The sequence below is a fragment of the Antechinus flavipes genome, chromosome 4 (genome assembly GCF_016432865.1).
Source record: "Antechinus flavipes isolate AdamAnt ecotype Samford, QLD, Australia chromosome 4, AdamAnt_v2, whole genome shotgun sequence".
NCBI lineage: Eukaryota > Metazoa > Chordata > Mammalia > Dasyuromorphia > Dasyuridae > Antechinus > Antechinus flavipes.
The window spans coordinates 471,663,128-471,683,826 of record NC_067401.1 but is presented as its reverse complement, the minus strand read 5'-3'; the positions used below and the strand labels follow the sequence as shown (position 1 = coordinate 471,683,826).

Below are 20,699 nucleotides of genomic sequence, written 5' to 3'. Positions count from 1 at the left end.
CAAGATTAGGAGAACTTAATGAGAATTCTACCAAACATTTAATGAACAAAGACTTTTTTGAAAGGAAAAAGGTGAAAAGAAATTCTATCAAATTTGTTCTATGACATAAATATGGTATAAACCAGGAAATGCCAAAACAGAAAAAAACTATAGATGAATATCGATGCAAAAAATTTAAATAATACACTAACAAAAATGATAGTAATAAGTCACAAAGATCATAAACATTGAACAAGCTGGATTTATACTAGTAATACAAGGGTGATTCAACTTTAGGAAAAGTATAAGCCTAACTGACTACGTCAATAGTAAAAACAACAAAAATCACATCATTATTTCAATAGATACAGAAAAGGCATTTCTATATTACCAAGAAAACCTAGTAAAGAGAGATAAAAAGATAAACTCCTTTTAAAATAACTAGACAGCATAAGATCTTTGGAAGTCTACCTACCTACCTATCTACCTGCCAGGAACTCTATGAATGCGATTGCAAAATACTTTTCACATAAATGAATGAATGAATGACTACATCTAAACAACTAGAGAAATATTAATAGTTCTTGAGTAGACTGAGTCAATATAAAAACAATTATACAAAGAGACAAAAGGCAATCTGTGCCCTCAAGGAGCATATCATCTGTGTAGATAAACAAATATATATAAAGCAAGCTCTCTGTACAGGATAAATAGGAAATAATTTTCAAAAGCAAAACATTAAATTAAAAGGGATTATAGGGAAGGTTTCCTATCAAAGAAGGGATTTTAGTTGAGACATAAGAGGAAACCAGAGAAGTCAGTAGCTAAAGTAAAGAAAAAAGAGACAGAGTGCTTCAAGCATGGAGAAGATTTGAGAAAATTCCTGGAGTTGAGAGATAAAAGTCTTGTTTGTTGAATAGTTAGAAGACCAAGGTCACTGGATTGAAGTATATATTGGGGAATAAGGTATATGAAGATTGGAAAGGTGGGATTAGGTTGTAGTGGGCTTTTAATATCAAGCAGTATTTTGAATTTGATCTTAGAGGCAACAGGACAAAATAATTAACTGTTGTATACTGAGTTGGGAGGGAAGGGGAGAGACAGGGGTGACATAGGATTTTAGGACACTGCATTTTAGGAAAATCACTTTAGGGGCTGAATGGAGGATGGATTAGAGTCGGGAGGGATTTAACCTCTAGCCACAGACTTAGGTGCCTATTAAAGTTCTTTTCTACTTCTCTGATTCCACAAGTTAAACTGAATGGGATTCAATCCAAATAACACCAGCTTCCTATCTGGCAATCAAGTTATCAGGCAAGATTTCAAACTTTGTACAATGTTACTTTAGAACTAGGGGAAGAAAAATTTAATTCTTCTATTTTAGTAAGTGTTTACAATATATAAAATTTTCTTTTGCTTTTTAAATTAAAGCTTTTTATTTACAAAATATGCAAGGGTAATTTTTCAGCACTGAGCTTTGCAAAACTTTCTGCTCCAAATTTTCCCCTCCTTTTCCCCCCACTTAGATGACAGGTAGTCTAACAGATGTTAAATACGTTAAAATATATGTTAAATCCAATGTATACATATTTATACAGTTATCATGCTGCACAAGAAAAATCAGATAAAGAAGGAAAAAAAAAACCTAAGAAAACAAAATGCAAGCAAACATCAACAGAAAAAGTGAAGATGCTCCCCACTCAGTTCCCACAGTCCTCTCTGAGTTATACAAAATTTTCTAAGTTCCACTGCAATTGTCTATAATAAGACAAAAGAGATCTTAGCTTACCTTCTGGAAAGCAGATACAGGAGAGATGGCAAACATATTTCCTTCTCCAAAAATCTCAGCCCAATTTCTCTGAGATACTTTCATCCGGTTTTTAAAATGGTATTCATTATCTGGATTAAAAGCCTGGATGTAAAGAAAACATATTACTTATTTCTATGATAGCACATGTGAGATTTGGTGAAGAAGATAAACGTGTTTGCTTGGAAGGCCTGCATTAATTATTGCAACAAAAGATATGACATGTATTCCCAGGTGACTACGAGAACACGAGGAATATAAACTCTTATAAATGTCTTTTAATCTTTTCTATCTTGTCTAGGTAGAAAAAACAGAAGCCAGATCCAAAGTCTGATTTGGTTTCTAATATTGTGAAAAACAGATCATGAGGAAGTCAGAGTCCTTATGGGAAATGTGGGCTGAAAGTAGAAGGAAAAGACTGGAGCTGCCCTCCCTCATTGTTGTCCACGTCTATACATACGTACATATGTACGTATACACAGACATACATTACAGACACACTACACACACACACACCAGATACACACAGACACAAACTATACATACACAACTACACACAGACACGCACATTACACACACACTAAACCAGAGATACATACACACACACACAGAGATATCTCCCCACTTTATTGATGAGCTGTTCAATGCCTGAGATCCTCTCACTCATGGTCTCCCCAACTCCTCTCATCTAGGGCTTGGGACTGCCTCCAGGTGCTCGAGGCTCTAAGTTCAGGGTGCCATCAGGGTGCCCCAGCTTGCCAACAGGGCAAAAAGGGAAAGGTGGATACAGGCAGGGCCGGTGGCCCAAGTCCTTCAGACATGGCAGCCCAGGTGCAGCCAGCCCTTTGTTCTTCCATTGACCCCTCACTGTGCGGTGATCTCTAAAATGACCCACAATATATAGTTCTCATTATTCTTTGGCAGCAGCATCTGAGGCCCTTTTCCCCGAGACAAGCTTTCCACTTTACTCTTTCTCCCCTTGCAGAATTTGGGGTGGTCACGGAATCCTCCCTTCCATTTCTCCAAGCTTGATGAAATCAGCTCTCAGAAACTCCTGGGGAGAACCCAACTCTGGCAGTGGCCTTCCTGCCTTCCCTCCCTCTCTCCTGCACCACGGGCTCTAAGCTAGGATGGTCACATTACCAGGCAGGCTCTTTTGACCACCATGGGAGCCAGCTCTGTCTGCTTACGGAGAAATGGGCCCAGAGTAGCAGCATCCCTAGCCTTGCTGTCCCGGGGCAGACACGCTGAATGACCCACGGTCTGCATGGACTTCCCTCAGCCTCTTACCCCAACTGTAGCCCACAGCTCCCCCTCTGCCTGCCATCTTGTTCCTTTTGCATTCTCTAGTGCTGAGGCTGACCCTAAGTCTCAGGAATAACTAAAAAGTCCTTTTTGTCCCCATGTGTCCTGAGCTTTCATTCACCTTTGCAGTGAAGGTGTCTTTAGGCACCAGAAGCTCCAAGGCCTTTCTTATTTCCATCACAGCTGGTCTCCTCTGAGCTCTGACTTGGCAGAGAGACCTAAAGAACTTCCACTCTCGGCTTTTGATCCAATCAGTGGGTGTGTTAGAGTCAGAGCTGGAAGAACGCTGAGCTACGTACCATTGTGAGCACTCCCAGGAGACCGATGGGGATGGGGTCTTGCTTGACTCGCTCTGCAGCCAGATCGACCAACAGCATCAGCATGTTGTAGATCCCCTCGTGGATTTCCGTGCCCCACTTGTGAACGGCGCTGGAGGTCAATAACTGCAGGAAAAGAATGCATTTTAGAGCGTAGCTTGCCAAGAAAGGCCACACTTTCTACTTGCAGGGTTCACCAATCCAGCGTGGAGTGACATGAAGGGACTGTGTGTGTGATACTGACTCCTTGGATACATTTTAACTGTGTACATTTCTCCTATAATAATCACTAACTTGTATATAGCACGTGAAGGTTTGCAAAGCAGTTTTATAATCTTAAAGCCCATAAAAGTCAAGAGGAAAGTTTAACTGCAAAACCCCCACAGGGGCATGGGAGCCTGGAGAGAAAGGAAAGAGATTTTTGCAAAGTAGAGAAAGGAAATATATTGCCTTTTGTCAAAGAAGGCTGCTCTTCTACTTTTCTCTGGCAGCTCTTAAATAAGGAAATAAGAAGCAATTTAGCTATTTGTGTTTTGTTTTGTTAAGAGGATTTCACTTCAGAAATATTGCTGGTCTTAGTAATGTGTTTTGCACGATTTCTCTTCAGAAAGAAAACCACGAACCAGGACTTACCCATGAATTCATTGGATAATTTGAAATAATTAGAGTTTTTATGATCAAAAGTGCGTTTTTTCAGAGGCAAAACTCAATTCCAATTTTTTCAGCTATAACCTAAGCCACATTGTTTGGCTAAAAAACATTAAAACACAAAGATTTGATATGAATCAAAATGGGACTGCATATGCAATTTTGCTATCGATATGTTCCTTATTTTTCCTTGAAAATTATGAACGTGGAGAATAACGTATTTTCAAAAAACATGCTGATAGACAGACATGTGAATGTAGTCAGTGAGCCCCTGCTAGTTTAAGTCCCAAAGCTTCATTTGTTCGTGCTTATCTAAGTGATAAGCCTGGGAACCTGGGGTGACCAGCAGGAAGCATGCAGTCATGTGAAAACACAAATCCACACACACACACGCACAAGCGTTGAATTGCCGAGCTGCCGAGGCCTTGTCGCCCTGGAGTAAGCCTGGACTAGACTGGGAGATGAACCTGGTGTACGGAGCAGGGCAGAAATGCCATTTCTTCTGCCTTTAGCCAGCAAGGACAGCATCCTTCCCTGGGGTCCCAGAAAGACGGAGATATGCAAGCGGGAGCCAGCAACAGTGTGGTCTGTTAGAGCAGCATGGGGGTGGGGAGAGTGGGAGGTGGGTTTAGGAGTCACGTGACCTTGGCCCCCATCCCTGTCACTTGGATACTCACTACCTGGGCTGACCTGGAACAAATCCCTTAACCTCTGGGGGCCTCAGTTTCCTTTTCTGTAAAAACAAGTAGACTGGAGTCGATGATTTCTACAAGTCCCAGAATCACAGAATTCAGAGTTGGGAAGTAGCTGGCTGCCTTTCAGTCATTGCCAAAGCCGGCCGCCCAGGAAAGCCCCTCTTCTATGCCCCTTCCTTGCCCCCCACACTTGCCTCCTAAAATCTAGTCTCTTTCTTGGCTCAGCTTCTGACAGATATTCCCTTCCCCCACTACCTTTCTCTTCTTTTGGATAAACATAGATAAGCAAGGGTTCTTTCCATACCCACAATATAATCTCTCCAGAGCTCCCACAGGCACTTAATCATTCTTGTTAAACAACTGACCTCAAAAGCCCCATGGTCCAACAAATATCTGAAAAAGGACCCTCTCTACAACATACCTAATTAAATTGAGAGGGGAATCCTCCAAGCATCTTAAAGGACTCTGTTCTACTATTCTCAGGGAGGTAATGAGCATTTCTTTTTTTTTTTTTTTCAGTAAAAATGTGAATTTTAATGTATGCTTAAGGAAATGCAATATGACTTTCTTTTTTTTTTTTTTTTTTTTTATTTAATAATTACTTTATATTGACAGAATCCATGCCAGGGTAATTTTTTTACAACATTATCCCTTGCACTCGTTTCTGTTCCGATTTTTCCCCTCCCTCCCTCCACTCCCTCCCCTAGATGGCAAGCAGTCCTATATATGTTGGATATGTTGCAGTATATCCTAGATACAATATATGTTTGCAGAACCGAACAGTTCTTTTGTTGCACAGGGAGAATTGGATTCAGAAGGTATAAATAACCCGGAAAGAAAAACAAAAATGCAGATAGTTCACATTTGTTTCCCAGTGTTCTTTCTTTGGGTGTAGCTGCTTCTGTCTGTCATTTATCAATTGAAACTCAGTTAGGTCTCTTTGTCAAAGAAATCTACTTCCATCAAAATACGTCCTCATACAATATCGTTGTCAAAGTGTATAATGATCTCCTGGTTCTGCTCATTTCATTTAGCATCAGTTCATGTAAGTCTCGCCAGTCCTCTCTGTATTATATCCTGCTGGTCATTTCTTACAGAACAATAATAGGTAATGAGCATTTCTTAAGCACCTACTATGTGCCAGGTTCTGTGCTAAGCAACAAGGATACAAATACAAAAAAAGAGAGTGGCTGTCCTTGTGGAGCTTACAACCCAATGGAGGAAAAGGTCTGCTTCTCAATTTGACCCCATTCCTAGTTTTCAATCTTTCCCTACCAAGAGAACCCTTCCTCCACCTGACAGTCCTTGAAATACCTGTAGATGGGGCTCCTAAACCCCACCCCCACCCCCACCCCCCAGTCAAGACACTGACAAGAACTTCAAGCCTTTACTCTCCTGGCGGTCTTTCCCTGGTCACTCTCAGTGTGCCCATGTCCTACCTGAAACGTGGCCCCTGCACCCCAGCTACCCTGTTGCAATTCAACATTACAGTAAATCAACAAGGCCCTCAAATACATGGGGGAGAGTGAAGGCGGCACAAGAGTCTGCTTCGCCCCTTCCTGGATGAGCTGCCAGGGAGAACATTCCCCAGTGAGGCATGGTCCAAGAGATTCAGCCTGATCAGCCCTGAGAAGAGGGCTGACCCCGTTTGCTGAAAAGGGTCAGATTCCTTGAATGAGCCTGACTTCTCTCTCCTGGCAAGTTTCCCACATGGATGGATGTGATATGACCTTCAGGGAGATGAAACGGAGGAAGGTCGAAGGACCGAGCATGGGACCCCATAGCTGAGGGGCTAACATGGAGGGACAGCAGAGAGGGAGCAATCCTGGGCCTCTGACCTTCCCTCCTTTGGTTCTCTGCCCTGGCACTGGGGAAGCAGCCAGAGCTGGGAGCCTCTGCTCAGACTCTCTCCAAGACTTTGCTGCCAAACTGGCTCTGAATGGAACCCAGCACAGAACAGAAGCTGAGAAATGTTCTTCTCCCAGGGAGTTAAGAACTCGCCTTCATTCCAGGCATGTCCCATTGGGTTTAGGATCACCTGTCACCCACTGCAATGCACTATACAAAAGTAACCCTGGGCTTTCTTTGTGAAGGACTATATTCAGAAATCAAGTTTCATTAGACACAAAACATTATTGATAGCTATGTCTATGAGTCGAAGGATTTCCCCTAAGGTCTGTAGGAGACAACCTTGGACTATGCTGACATGTTTCTTACTGAGCCAAGTGTTCCTAATGCTGCTTCTCAAAGGCTTTCCTCTTGAGGGCAAAGACACTGAAGAGTCAGGTTGTGGACTTGGTTGGCAAGGGCACCTAGATCGAGGCCAAAAGATCCCAGGGATCACTGCATCCCAGGAGATTCAGGGTTAGATCAGACTCTGTAACTGGAAGCCAGCAGGCTTATTAATAGTTTTCTGATAAGGGCAGAAAACAGAGGGAATATTATTTCTGTCTACTATCCTAGACATTATGCCTTTCTTAATAAAATCCAAGATCTCCTCTGATATTTTGGCTGCCAAATCAGACTTTTTGCAGATACCACCTGTGCGTGCTCCAAAGCTTCAAAATCTTTTTTCTGGCAAGTCATTTTGTGACCATTAGTCTCTTTTTTATATCTGTAAAATTATTATCCAGAAGCTAAGAGTAAGATTTAACATTTATATCTGTTAAATTTAATTTTAAGACTATAAGAAATATTAGATTTTATACAAATCAAAACATTGGGGGAGAGGGGCGTTCTCATTGGAAGAATGAATTTCCTTATCAGTTTTCTAGGTTACTACAATCAAAGGTCCAAATTAAAAAAAGAGAGAGAAAAAAATCATGTTGGTCCATTGTCCTAGCCTGTCTAGTGTATCATAATAGGTGTCTGCTTTACATCATGTTTTAAATTCTATGAAACTCCTTGCTTTTAAGTCCTATAATCCTCAAAGTCTCTAGTTTTATTTTTCATTAACATTAATGATAATATATTTATGACTACAGTCCCTCATTACTACAACTGAATATATCTACAATAAAACATTTTTGTTTGTGGTTCTAAAAATGTACTTTAAAGATTATACTTCTTAATACCTTGTATTTAGTGAATCTCATTCACTCATATGTAGATACTTACATACACATCTAGATGTGATAAATCCAAACATTAAAGAATTAGTTCATTAAGAAAAAAATCCAGACCAGATAAATAATTGTCACTTGTCAAACATAGGGGAGAAAAACCTGACTTCTAAGCTTTTCTACAGCAGAAGAGCTACTTTTTAAATCACAAACATCGATTTAAAATTCAATTCACTTTTAAAATTAACCTCATTATTTCTTAAGCCCTAAACTGAAAGAGATGCTATCTTGGAATATAAGATAAACATATTTATTTACAAAGGGAATAGGAACTGAATGCAAGCACCAAGAGGACAATGACTATCTCCTTTTTTAATCTTTGTGTTCCTAGAGAGAAGCCTGCATAGAGGTAGGAATATTTGTTTGTGGAACTGAACAACATAGTCCAAGTGGGAAAAGAAAGCAAGCTTATGTGTAATGCACTTAGGAGTACAAAGATTCACCATACAGGAAGCCACAATCAGATAAATTTTGGCAAAAAAAAAAATTAAAAGGACTGAAGAATGGAATGGCTGACAGTCAAGAACTCTTGTTAACAGTTGGGAAACAGTCAAAATCAGAGTTGCACAAGTCCCAGATCAGGGGTGTCAAACTCAAACAGAAATGGGGGCAACTAAGCCACCTACAAGGATTCCTGAGGGCCACATACAGACCTGGAAAACTACATGTTTAGCTATTTCTTTTTTGCTAATATACTTATTTTGTCAAGTATTTCCCAATTACACTTAACCTAACTTTTGCTGCACTTGAGACTATTAGGGGTCACATACAGTCCACACGTTTGACACTTCTGTCTCAGATAATATAAAGGGTTGGAGATGATCAGATTCCAACCTGTTCTTTTTATAACCAAGTAAGACCAGAGAAGCAGTAGCTTGTCCAAGATTACACAGAGAGTAAGTAAAGCAAAGACTAGGAACTATGGCTTCTGGCTCTTAATTGAGTGCTTTATTACAGATACATAACTTTGAAAGCTGAAGAGACTTGATTTAATCCTATTTTCAAGGGCTTCAGCAGAGTTTTTTCTTCTCTCAGTAAAAGAGAGATCAGCATAAATCTATTTTTATGAATACTTACTTTCAAAATGCCATAATATGACATAATACTGTAATACGAGAACTGTCCAGTATTCTTAACTTTGTTCTCTTCTTTAAAAGCCAGTGGGAGGAGATTCAAGTTATGTTAAAATTAGCAAGTTAGCATGCTAATACAGAGATCTCAAGGGAAATATATCACATTAAGAGCCAGAAATTCACTTTTTTCATATAAAAGGTTTTATTAGTTAAGTGGGGTGGAAAACTCTCATGAAATGATTTTTATAACAACAGAACCAGAACTCAATTACAGTATTTTACTTACCTTTTTAAATGCTTCTGGCATACACCGATCCACAAATCTCTTACAATTTTCATCAGATTCAGAAAGACCTTAGTGAAAACAAGAGAGAATTATCCTATATTCAATTTAGATGTTAAATAGCAGAAAGAGATGCTTAGAACATGATAAAAACAAATTTTTAATGTATGCATAATCAAAGGATTGGGGCCAAAGTTTCATTGGATTTAAGCTTACTATGGCTAACAAACAATCTACAAACAAGCTATGAAAAGATCAAAATATATTCACATTTACAACCATGGTATTAATAAGAACTATTTCGAATTTAATTCAAACTTTAATACAAATTTTTTTCATTAAATTATACAATTAAGTGAAACTTTTTAGTAGTACCCATATTGACAATTTCCTTTCACAAAGATAAACTCAGGAGAATTGTATCAGTCTTATCATCGCAGAGATATCTCACCCAATCTCCTCATTTTATGTAAGGAAAGGGACTTCAGAAAGATAAGGCTTCAAAGCTACCCCAAGAGAAGCAGCTAATTGGCAACAGAGATGGAATTACAATTTAACTTCCTGACTCCACATTCAACAGTCATTCACAGATGAAAAACCAGAACAAGAAGCTAAAATCTTCCTTTTAAATCTGTTTATATCTTTATTAGCTAAAAACCTGTTCAGAAAAATTTAAACTCTCCTTCATCCTCAAAGCTCTCAAAATTGCAAACTCTTCTTGCTCAGTGAAAAGTAAAGCATGAATTTACAAGTTCACAACTTCCAGAGACTCTCCAAACTTTAGGAGTCAGTAAAAGAAAATTAACTGAGATTTCTCATGTAATACTATTTATCTAGTATTATTCATTATGCTTGCAGAATGAACCAGCCACAAATTGCAAATATTTAGATGGTAGAACAAAAGATGTATAACCAAAAATTAAATTAGTTTAATATAATTATCAACAATTGACTGTAATCTAACATAAAATAAGCACCTATTTAATATACATACTACAGACCACCTGGGCAAAGAAAAATAGGTTCAAGAAACATATCATCATCCTGTACCTTTGAAACAATGTTTTGTGTAAGTCCAAGGCTTGAACTTTATCCTTTGTAATCTCTGGATATATATATTTTTTAATTGTAATAGATTGAAAAAAAGAAACGTTATCATAATTCCAGCAAAGGGAACATGATGAAATTTTCAATTATGCAGACATCTAATAAAGCCCTCCTTCTCCCAAAAAATCTAATAACTTCTTATTCCACCTTGATGAGAACTTTTATCTTTCAAATGGTGAGGGAATCAAGAAAGAGAAATTCTATTCAGGATCTGATTTTCACTGACTGCTGACTAGAAATAATGGCTGCTTTGAAGGAAAAATGATCTTAGAATTTATAGAAGAGGAAATTTGGAACTAGTCAAACATGGAACACAGCTTTGGGAAGAGCAGAGATAGAAAGACAGTTGAGATTTCATGAGAAATGTGAGGGATATCTCTTATTGAGGGGAAGTAGGTCTCAAAGAGGGAAACAGTTTTGAAGCAGGAAGAACCGGAGTTGTCTGAAGAAGGCAATGTGCTCACTCAGAGAATTGGCCAGACAAATCACCCTTTTTAAAAACCCATGGATTTGCCAAAAAGGTAAACAAAGATGGTAAGACGATGGTGATAAGAGGCCTTCATGGGCCTATGAAGAGTAATAGGCAGAAGCCAGCCTGGAGGGGACAACCCAGCCAGAAGGAGAAGGCACGCATGGCCCGGCTGTCTTCCCCTCATGTCCATCCTGACTTCTGCCTCCCCGCAGCTGCAGTGACGCCTTTTGGAGTCCCAGCACTCTGGAGTCCCTCTTGTCCTACGAGAACCCCCTGAAAGGCTCCCTCATTTTATACATTTTGTGTAAACTCTGTGTAAACACTCACATAAAGAGTCAGAATGAAAGCTGCCAGAGTACACAGAGAGTGGGGAAGCTTCCAGGAGGGCAATCAGGGTGGCTGGGGTCTCAAGTCTGGGTCATGTGAGGACCACTTATTGGAGCTGTCTGGGAGGTACAGGGATATGGGAAGGGCCAAGAGGCAAAAAAAAAAAAATCCCTCCCAGCAACTTTGGGGGTTGTGACTGAGCAACAACAGCATCCAAAGAATGAGAGCTCTGCTCAGCAGAATGGGCTGTCTCCAAAGCCCAGGGGCTGCCGACACTAGTCTAATTCAAGTAGGTCCAAACTGTCTGTCTCAGACTTAGCTAGGCTGGCCTGAGAGGGCTGGCACCAGGACATCCACAATGGGCTCCATGACAAGCCAAACCTTAATAAGGCAAGGAACCATGACCTTGTCAGAGGGAACCTCTCAGGGGGGCCTCTGCAGAACAGACCGCGATGCTACTGTGATATTTAGCCCAAGATCAAATTGGCCTAGGAGCTCTGACTTCACTATTACATCCTGTCCCTGGGACATTCCTCTGTAGCTGGGCCCTCACTCCTACCCTTCATATCCCCTGTGCTTGGCCCATAATAGCTACTTAAATGTTTACTGAAGGACATTAGTTAAAAAAACAAAACTCTTGTCCTTCTATGGCCTAACTGGTGATAGACGTTCCACATCTTAGCTCAGGTGCTTCTCAAAGCACAGGCATCCAGGCCATTTCAGGGCTCCCAAGAAAAATTATAGAAATGGGGCAGCTAGGTCCGCAAGGGACTAGAGCACCAGTCCTGAAGTCAGGAGGACCTGGGTTCAAATCACACACTTAATCCTTTCTAGCTGAGACGACAACAGGTTCCAGAACACAGGGCTACTTCCATACTCTAAGACTCTGGAATAGGATTCCCTGGTTCCATGAAAAAAAATAAAGCTACAAGACTGTTGACACTATGTATACCTTCTACACTTGCAGAGTAAAAGAGAATAGAAGAAAGGGAAGAGAAAATGCTGAGAATCAGAGAATTGTTAATCTTTATTCCGAATACTGGCAATCTTCACATTGATCTTTGTCCAACAACAAAAGAAGGGACACACTGCAGGAGACAATGAACAGAATGCCAAAGACATCTTAATGAATGAAGATGGAAAGCTGAAAGAAGCGGCAGCCAAATTCTCTTACAACTTGTAGTTTCCTCGGGAAAGGCACTTGGAGGGACTGCTTTCAGCAGATCCCCAAAATAACCAAAAAACATATTTTTAGATCATCTCATGTAGTTTCAAGTTGTGTGTGTACAAAGGGATTCTGACAAAGATAACTGTAGCCCAGAAATGAATGAGATTCAGCTGAATTGCTCTTTAAAAACTGCACAAGCCCCAATCTTTGGCTGCCTCAAAAGCATGTCCCTTCAATATCACTGCATTCTCAGTGACACCATAGGCCATGAATGATGAGCTTTCCAAAATTCTAAGACTTAAAATTGCATCTAATCTGAAGTACAACAGAAAAACCTATGACTGAATGTTACAATGAGTAATCTGGAAGTAATCTGGAAGACTCCAGTAATCTGGAGTCAGGAAGACCTGAGGTTTTTACCAGCCATGTGACCTCAGGCAATTCATGCTATCTCAAAAGATCTCCTTGATGAAATGTAAAGGAAACTCAAATATCAACCGAATGAACATCCTTCTCAGGATATCCTAGCCAAGTCTTATATCCAAGACATACAGAATTATGTAACTGTAGAGCAAGAAAGAAATAAGAGGAATCCACGAGTGCCCTTACTTTATTCTACAGATAATGCCTATGGTGAGCACATTTACACAGCACTTAATTCTTTATTAAACACTGTCTGATAAAAGAAGGCAGAAATAAGGTTAATTTCTCAAAGTTAAAAAGTCAGGTGTTGGCCAGTGTTTCTGATAAAGGCCTCATTTCTAAAATATATGGAGAACAGGGTCAAATGTATTCTACAAGTCATTCTCCAAGTGATAAGTGATCAAAGGATATGAGCAGGCAGTTTTCAGACAAAGAAATTAAAACCATTTCTAGTCATATGGAAAAATGTTCTAAATCATTACTGAGAGATGACTGAGGCCAGTTCCAACGGTCTTGTGATGAAAAGAATCATCCACAATCAGAGAGAGGCCTGTGGGAATTGAGTGTGGTTCACAACATAGCATTTTCACTCTTTTTGTTGTTGTTTGCTTGAATTTTGTTTTCTTTCTCTTTTTTTCCCTTTCTGATTTGATTTTTCTTGTGCAAGATAATTTTAAAAATATGTACACATGTTGGATTTAACATACATTTTAACATGTTTAACATATATTGGATTACTTGCCATTTAGGGAAGAAGTGAGGGGAAAGAGGGAAGATTTGAAGCATACGGTTTTGCAAGTGTTGAAAAACTATCCATGCATATGCTTTGAAAATAAAAAGCGGTTAAAAAAAAAAAATCATTATTGATCACAGAAATGCAAATTAAGACAACTTTGAGGTGCCACCTAACACCTCTCAGATTGGCAGCGGACAGGAAAAGATAATGATAAATATTGATGGGGATGTGGGAAAATTGGGACACTAATATATTGTTGGTGGAGTTGTAAAGGGATCCAACCATTCTGGAGAGCAATTTGTAACTATGGCCAAAGGGCTATCAAGCTGTGCAAACCCTTTGAGCCAGCAGTGTCTCTACTGGGCTTATATCCCAAAGAGTTCTTAAAAGAAGGGAAAGGGACCCACATGTGCAGAATTTGTTTGTGGCAGCCCTTGTTGTAGTGACAAGGAATTAGAAACTGAGTGGATGCCCTTAAGCTGGAGAATGGCTGAATGAGTTATGGCATATGAATGTTATGGAATATTATTGTTCTGTAAGAAATGACCAACAGGATGATTTCAATGAGGCTTGGAGAGACTTATATGAAATGATGCTAAGTGAAGTGAATAAGAATCAGGAGATCATTGTATAATAACAAGATTATGTGATGATAAAGTCTGATGGATTTGGCTCTTTTCAACAAGAGGAGTAATTAATTCAAAGCAATTCCAATAGACCTGTGATGGAGAGAACCATCTACATCCAGAGAGAGAACTCTGGTGACTGAATATGGACCAAACCACAGTATTTTTACTATTCTTTGTTTTTTTCTTTCTCCTAGTTTTTCCCTTGTTCTGATCTTTCTTTCACAACATGACTAATGTGGAAATATATTTGACATGATTGTATATTTGTACTCTGTGTCAGATTGCTTACTGTCTTGGGGAAAAGGGAGGGAAGAAAGAAAGGGAAGCAGAAAAAAAGTGGACCGCAAATGAATGAATGTTGAAAAGTATCTTTTTAATTATGGAAATGCTTAAGAACTGCACATGTTTAACATATACTGGATTTACTTGTTGTCTAGGGAAAGGCGTTAGGGGAAAGGAGGAAGAAAAAATTTGGAACACAAGGTTTTGCAAGGGTGAATGTTGAAAATTATGTTTGCATATATTTTGAAAATAAAAAGCTTTAAAAAAAAAAGTCTCTTTTATGTAATTGGAAAAATAAAATACTACAGGGGAAAGCAGGGGAGAAGTGGTTGTTGGCAGTACTGGAAAGTGAATCCAATCACAGTAGTGCAGCAGGTAGAGCACTGAGTTGGGCATAGGGAGACCCGAGTTCCAATTCAGACACTCACTAGCCATATGACCTTAAACAAGTCACATAACCCTGTTTGCTTCAATTTTCTCAACTGTCAAATGGAAATCAGTGCAGCATTCACCCTGCAAGATGGTTGTGAGGATTAACCTAGATAACATTTGTAGATTGTTTAGCCCAGTGCCTGGCTCAAAGCTGGTGCTATAGAAATGTTTGTTCTGATCCCTCCCCTTCCCTTTCTGTCCTGGTACCCTGAGGAAGAGAGAGGAGGGGCACGAGCCTGCCACACTCTACCAGCACTTCCTCTCAGGTGGTTTGAGAGGACCTGGCTGAGATGGTCATGGAAAGAGCACCAGCACTGATTCCAGTTCAGTCCTTGGAGCCATCACCCAAGGGAACATTACCAGGCACCTGCCTCTACCAGGGCTATAGCTCAACTTCCTCAATAGCCAATAAAAGCCCCTGATCACCAGATAAAGATATGGTTTTATCAATGTAAATATTTTCACAAAATATATGACCAGCTGCCTTGGGGCCAATTTCCAAGGACCCCAGGGTCTTGTCTCTCCTGCTTTTCTGTTAGAATTTGTATGTCCCACCCTTCACCCTCCACCCCATGACATAGGAGAAACTCACCCAGCCTTGCAAGGCGGGCAGAAGCTATCAGGCATTTTCCCAATGATTCTTCCCGTTTGTAAGGTATGGACCAATGATCAGTCAAAACGCGGCTTTCCAGTTCATATAAGTTGGTTGTAGGAAATTCAATATTGTCCCCAGAGCAGTTGCCATTTTCATCATTCTTCTGAGAAAAAAAAAAAAGTTTAAAGAAAAAGGTTATAGTAAATCAAATAAAAAAATTAAATTTTTACTATACTTTCTATAATATTTAATTTTCAAAATAAATGAGATAAAAATGATAGTGGTATCTGTGATTTTTCCAAATTTCATTATTCATGAAAGCAATCACTATGGTTTCCATTACCATTAATTCAGTTAAGGTCACTAATTGTTTTTTGAAACAATTCTCTATTATGCTGGTTGTTAACATGTAAAATTTCTTTCAATACCCACATCAGTTCCTTTGAAAATCGAAGCAATGATTTCCAGTTTCATTATGAGTCATAAATCTCGGGACAGAACATAAGAAAGAGGCTGTCTAATCCAACCCTGTGCTGAGAGAAATACCCACTGGAGCCTGACTAGTGGTGGCTGTTCAGTCTCTGCCGAGACTTTCAGTGAAGTGGAACCTCCTCCTGACTCCTGACCTGGCCTACTCCTCTTTAAAAAAAGGGTCAGCCAAAATTTGTCTCTTGGTAATTTCCTGGTCCTGCTCTATGGGGCCAAACAGAATCTAAAGAAATCTTTCTTTCACATCCTCGATCTCCTGTCCCCCTGGAGCCTTCCTTCTCCAGGCTCAACAGCTGCAGCTCCTCCAAACAATCTTCCTCGGCCACACTGATTTTCCTGAGAAGACTTTCTTTATTCAGAACGCTCTTTCTGAACTCTGATGCCCAGAACAACATTTGGTATTCCAATTATGGACTAAGCACAACCAGAATACAGTAGGACTATTTCCTTCTAATACCTGAAAGCTTGGTCTCTCTTAATGAAGCTCAGGTTTTATGCCTCATAATGAATCTGTACGCAGGACCTTTTGACTCCAGATCTATAACTCTATTCAAGATGCTATCTAATTAGCTGTTAAGCTATAAACTGGCTACTGAGCAAGGTGAAGAGGATAAGAAGATTGGCTTTGAAATGGTAAAGCTAAAGTGAGAGGAATGACTATAAATTAAGGAAGTAAGGCTAAATATCTCCAGAATAATCCTGTTCATCAAGGGAGTCAAGCTTCAATTAAAAGAATTAAAATTATTTACATTTTCAGAAATTTATTTACCAAAAGCATAAGGACAATAACCCTCGAACTTATAAAGTAAGTATGTATCAATAATGGGATCTAAACCTAGTTCTTCCTGTATTCAATGCCAGCTCTCTATCCATTACACTACACTAGCTTTCCAAAAGATTTTGTTGTTAATATTTTCTCAATGTAATCAAATATTTTTGTAAGACAACAACAACAATAATAATAGCACATATATGGCCACAACAAAAATAATAGCTAACATTTATATAGCATCTCATATCAGTCATTGTGGAAAGTGCTTTCTGAATATTATTTCATATTGATTGATCTTCACAACAACTCTAGAATGAAGGTGCTATTATTATCCTTCATTATGGTCACACAGCTAGTAAAAGACTAAGGTAGAAGTTCTTACTCCATCTTCCTGACTCTAGGTCCTGTACTTTTGCTGTGCCAGTTTCACAGAGTGAATTACTTTCTAGTAATTTCAGATGAATTATTTCATCAAGCAATGTAAGCCTTTTTTATAAAAAGTAGTTTAGATAAATCCAGATGATAAAGAATGTCTTTTTTTGTTTCTTAGAAATCTGGACCTCTTTGAATCTATATTAAGTCAAGATGGATAAAATCTACTGAAATCTAAAAATAGTGCATTAGCTGTAAACAAGTATACAAATACATAAAAGAGATAACTTTAATGGAATTCTTTGCAGGATTTAAAAAAACTATCTGATTTTCCATCAGCCACAGTTCTGTTCCATCAGTACTTTAAACTGAAGTTTTCTTAAAGTAGACCAAAATGACCAAATTATGACAGTCCCTTTTTTTATAAGACACAGGCAATGGCAGGGTCAATGGCCTTTTAAAGCTGGCATTTTCCAGAGTTGGCATAATATCTCTGAATGGGATAAACCAAGGGAAGACCTCTCATAAGGATGTGACCTTGACCTAGATCCTAATTGTGACTTGAGATTTTGCAATAAAAGTTGTGCTATAGCCAAAAGCCGCCAATTGTTCAATTATCTTGGATAAATTTACATTTCTCTCCTGTCATGTTGCCCCCTTTTCTTAGCATTTAAGTACCTAATACTGTTATTGACTAGTATTTTTTGTCTCTGGGGTAGATTTCCATATGAGGATATAAGCCTGGACTCCCCTAGCCAATGAGAAAAAAGATCAGAATGGTGTCGGGACTTCTGTATTAGGGTCTATCTAATCTTGGGTTTTTCAGTTTGTGCTTTGTACTCCTCTGTGTTAGGAACTGCCCTTTTCCTGAGTAGTAAATCCATGCTTTACTCTCCCATAGTAAATCCTTTTTTGCTTTTTACTTTAATTTGGGCACACAGCTGTAATTCATTTATGACGTCAATAGGTATTTTGGAAGTCTTAAAAAAGTAGCTAGAACTTTTTTGTTTTGTTTTTAAGAATATTGTGATTATCTGTATTAAAATTTTTAATTTTGTTCCAAAATTCCGAGATAGATGGTCTCCATATGGAGAACTTCACAGAGGAAATATCTCTGTATTTTACAATCTTCAGTATACATTTCAAAAATACATACTCAGAACTTTGTTATTAGTAAGTCAGTCAACAAACACTGATTGAGCATTTCCTCTCCAAAGAAATACAAAAACAATCTCTGCCCTCAAGAATTTCACATTCTGATGGGAGAGACTACCTTAATACAATAGAAATAATCTAATCTCAGACTGGGAGTGGAGGCCTGGGAATGGCCTTCTGAAGGGGGAAGTCTTGAAGGCATCTGGAAGATAGAAGCACAGCCAAAGAGTGGAGGATCAGAGCGTGCAAAACATAGAGTTGGAAGATGGAGTTTGAGCAAGAGCAAGAGGATAGGATGCACATATTGCTGTATTCTAAAGTATTACATGGAGGGGAATTAGCTGTAACAAGATTGGGAAGACCAGGTTATGAAGGGCTTTAAAAGCCACAAGATTTTTGGAAGCTATTGAAATCTACTGAGCAATCAGCCTTGCACTTTATGAAGGTCACTTTGTCAACTAATGGGCAGATTAAGTGGGGAGAGATTTAAAACAGAGAGGTCAGTGCAGTGTTGAGGAATTGCATCAAGGTGGCAGTTGTTTGAGGAGAAAGGTGACCAAGGTAAATGAAAGGCATCATGGAAGGAAAAATGCAAAGCACTGGCCACAGATGAGTATGTGGAGTGAGTACAAGTGAGGAATCAAGGACAAGAAGAGTCCCAAGCCTGGGTGACTAGGAAGGTTGGGGGAGGAAGGGAGGGGTCCCTCTACAGTAACAGCAAAATTCGGAAAAAGGAGGACTTAGGGGTCAAACTAACTTCTGTTTTGAACCTGAGGTTGACATTCCCCAAGCCAAGAAGTGAGGAGAGGCTGGAGGTCAGGGAAGAGGTGAGAACTAGATAAAAAGAACTGAGAATCTTCTGCAAGTAGAGGACAATTGGCTCCATGGAAGCCGAGTCATTACCAGTGAGATAATCTGGCTGAAGAAGGAAAAAGGACAAGGACCTAACCTTAGGAATTTCCTAACATGGCAGTCCAACAGTGTCATGTTTCATAAGAGGTTGAGGAGGATGAAGATGAGAAAAGATCGTAAAAGATGGCCATTAAGAGATGCTGGGGAATTTTGAAGAGAGTTTCAATTGGGTGAAAGAGCTCAGAAGCCAGCTGGCCGGGGGCTTAGAAGAAAATGAGAAGAGGAAGAAGATGACTTTCTCAAAGAGCTCAACCATGAAAGGGAAAAAAGAGAAAGAAATAGTTGATGGGGATGATCAGATTAAGTGAGAATTTCTTCAACACAGAGAAGACAAGGGACATTTATGCAGAGGCAAAAAAGAAGCCAGTAGATAGAAGCTTAAAGACATGGGAATGACAGAGTAGGCAATTTATTGGAAAAGACAAATTGGATTGGGATCAGGCTGCATATACAGGGGTTTGCTCTTTACAAAGGAGAAGGGCTATTTCTTTATGTGAGACTGTGTGAAGTGAAGAGATTAGGGATAATGAAAAGCCTAGCACAATTACTGACACATAATAGGTGCTCAACAAAGTCTTGTGGAATTACTTAGGCTGAGTTAGAGAAATCAATCAGGAGGCAATAAGAGCTTGAACGAGTAGTTCAACATCACAGGAGTTGTAACTGACTGAATATGTGAGATGAGGAACGAGGAGCTGAGGATGAGGAAGCTAGGAAACTTGGCTGGGATGGTGGAACCTCTGACAGAAATAGCCAAGCTGGAATTTAGGAGATAAGATAATGAATTCAACTTCAGCATAATGAGTTTGAGATGATTGGAGTTTCAGGCTCAGGGGGGCCCTCAAACTGGTTAGCATTAGGGGTGTCTCAAAAGTACTTATAACTTAGACTATCTTCAAATCTAGAGGCAAAGATTTTATGACGACGTTCCCTAGAGAGAACCCTTTATAGGAAAGGATTACTGTGGCAGCTGCTTGCCTCAGAAAGTCAATTGGTCATAAAGGAATACTTATACAAAGTAACCTCAAGGTTGACATGTATCGCTTGTATTTACAGTAACTGTGGTCAGCTCAAAGCAGCTCTCTTTGTAACAAGATAAACATGTCAAGGCAAGAAATTAAACAAGCGACCACTTAGGGACAAGATAACACTGTCATATCCCTTACCAGGGACAAGGCCTCCGCCTGGAGTCTATTCATCCCATTCATAGCCCAAGCACATTAAAAAGTCCAATAGGTGGTTTGTGGTGCAGGCCAGGAGCTCAGGAGAAAGGCTACAGCTGGATAGAGCTCTGAGAAGTCTTCAGTAGAGAGAATATAATTAGACCCAAGGGAGCTGAGATTGGATACCTAGTCAGACAGCAAGTAAGAGTTCCAGGCCTGGAACCAGGAAGACCAGACTTCAAATATATAAGTTCTGACACTTAGAAGCTGTGTGAACTGGGGCAAATCCTTTACTCTGTTTACCTCCGTGTCCTCATCTGTAAAATGGAAACAATAACAGGACCTAGTTCAAAAGGTTAAGAAAATCAAATGAGATTGTAATTGTGAAGTGCTTTATATAGTGTCCGACACAGTGTTATGTAAATGTTGCTATTAT

The 20,699-nt window shown here is 39.4% G+C and overlaps 1 protein-coding gene across 1 annotated transcript in view; it reads right to left on the bottom strand.

Moving 5' to 3' along the window:
* The window catches only part of USP24 (ubiquitin specific peptidase 24), a 148,056-nt gene that overhangs the window by 101,107 nt on the left and 26,250 nt on the right, over positions 1-20,699 (bottom strand). The window contains exons 2-5 of the mRNA XM_051999605.1: positions 15,398-15,563; positions 9,233-9,300; positions 3,391-3,534; positions 1,769-1,891 (exon numbers count right to left, since the gene is read on the bottom strand). Of these exons, the coding sequence (XP_051855565.1) occupies positions 1,769-1,891; positions 3,391-3,534; positions 9,233-9,300; positions 15,398-15,563 (501 nt within the window). The remainder of the gene's footprint in view (positions 1-1,768; positions 1,892-3,390; positions 3,535-9,232; positions 9,301-15,397; positions 15,564-20,699) is intronic.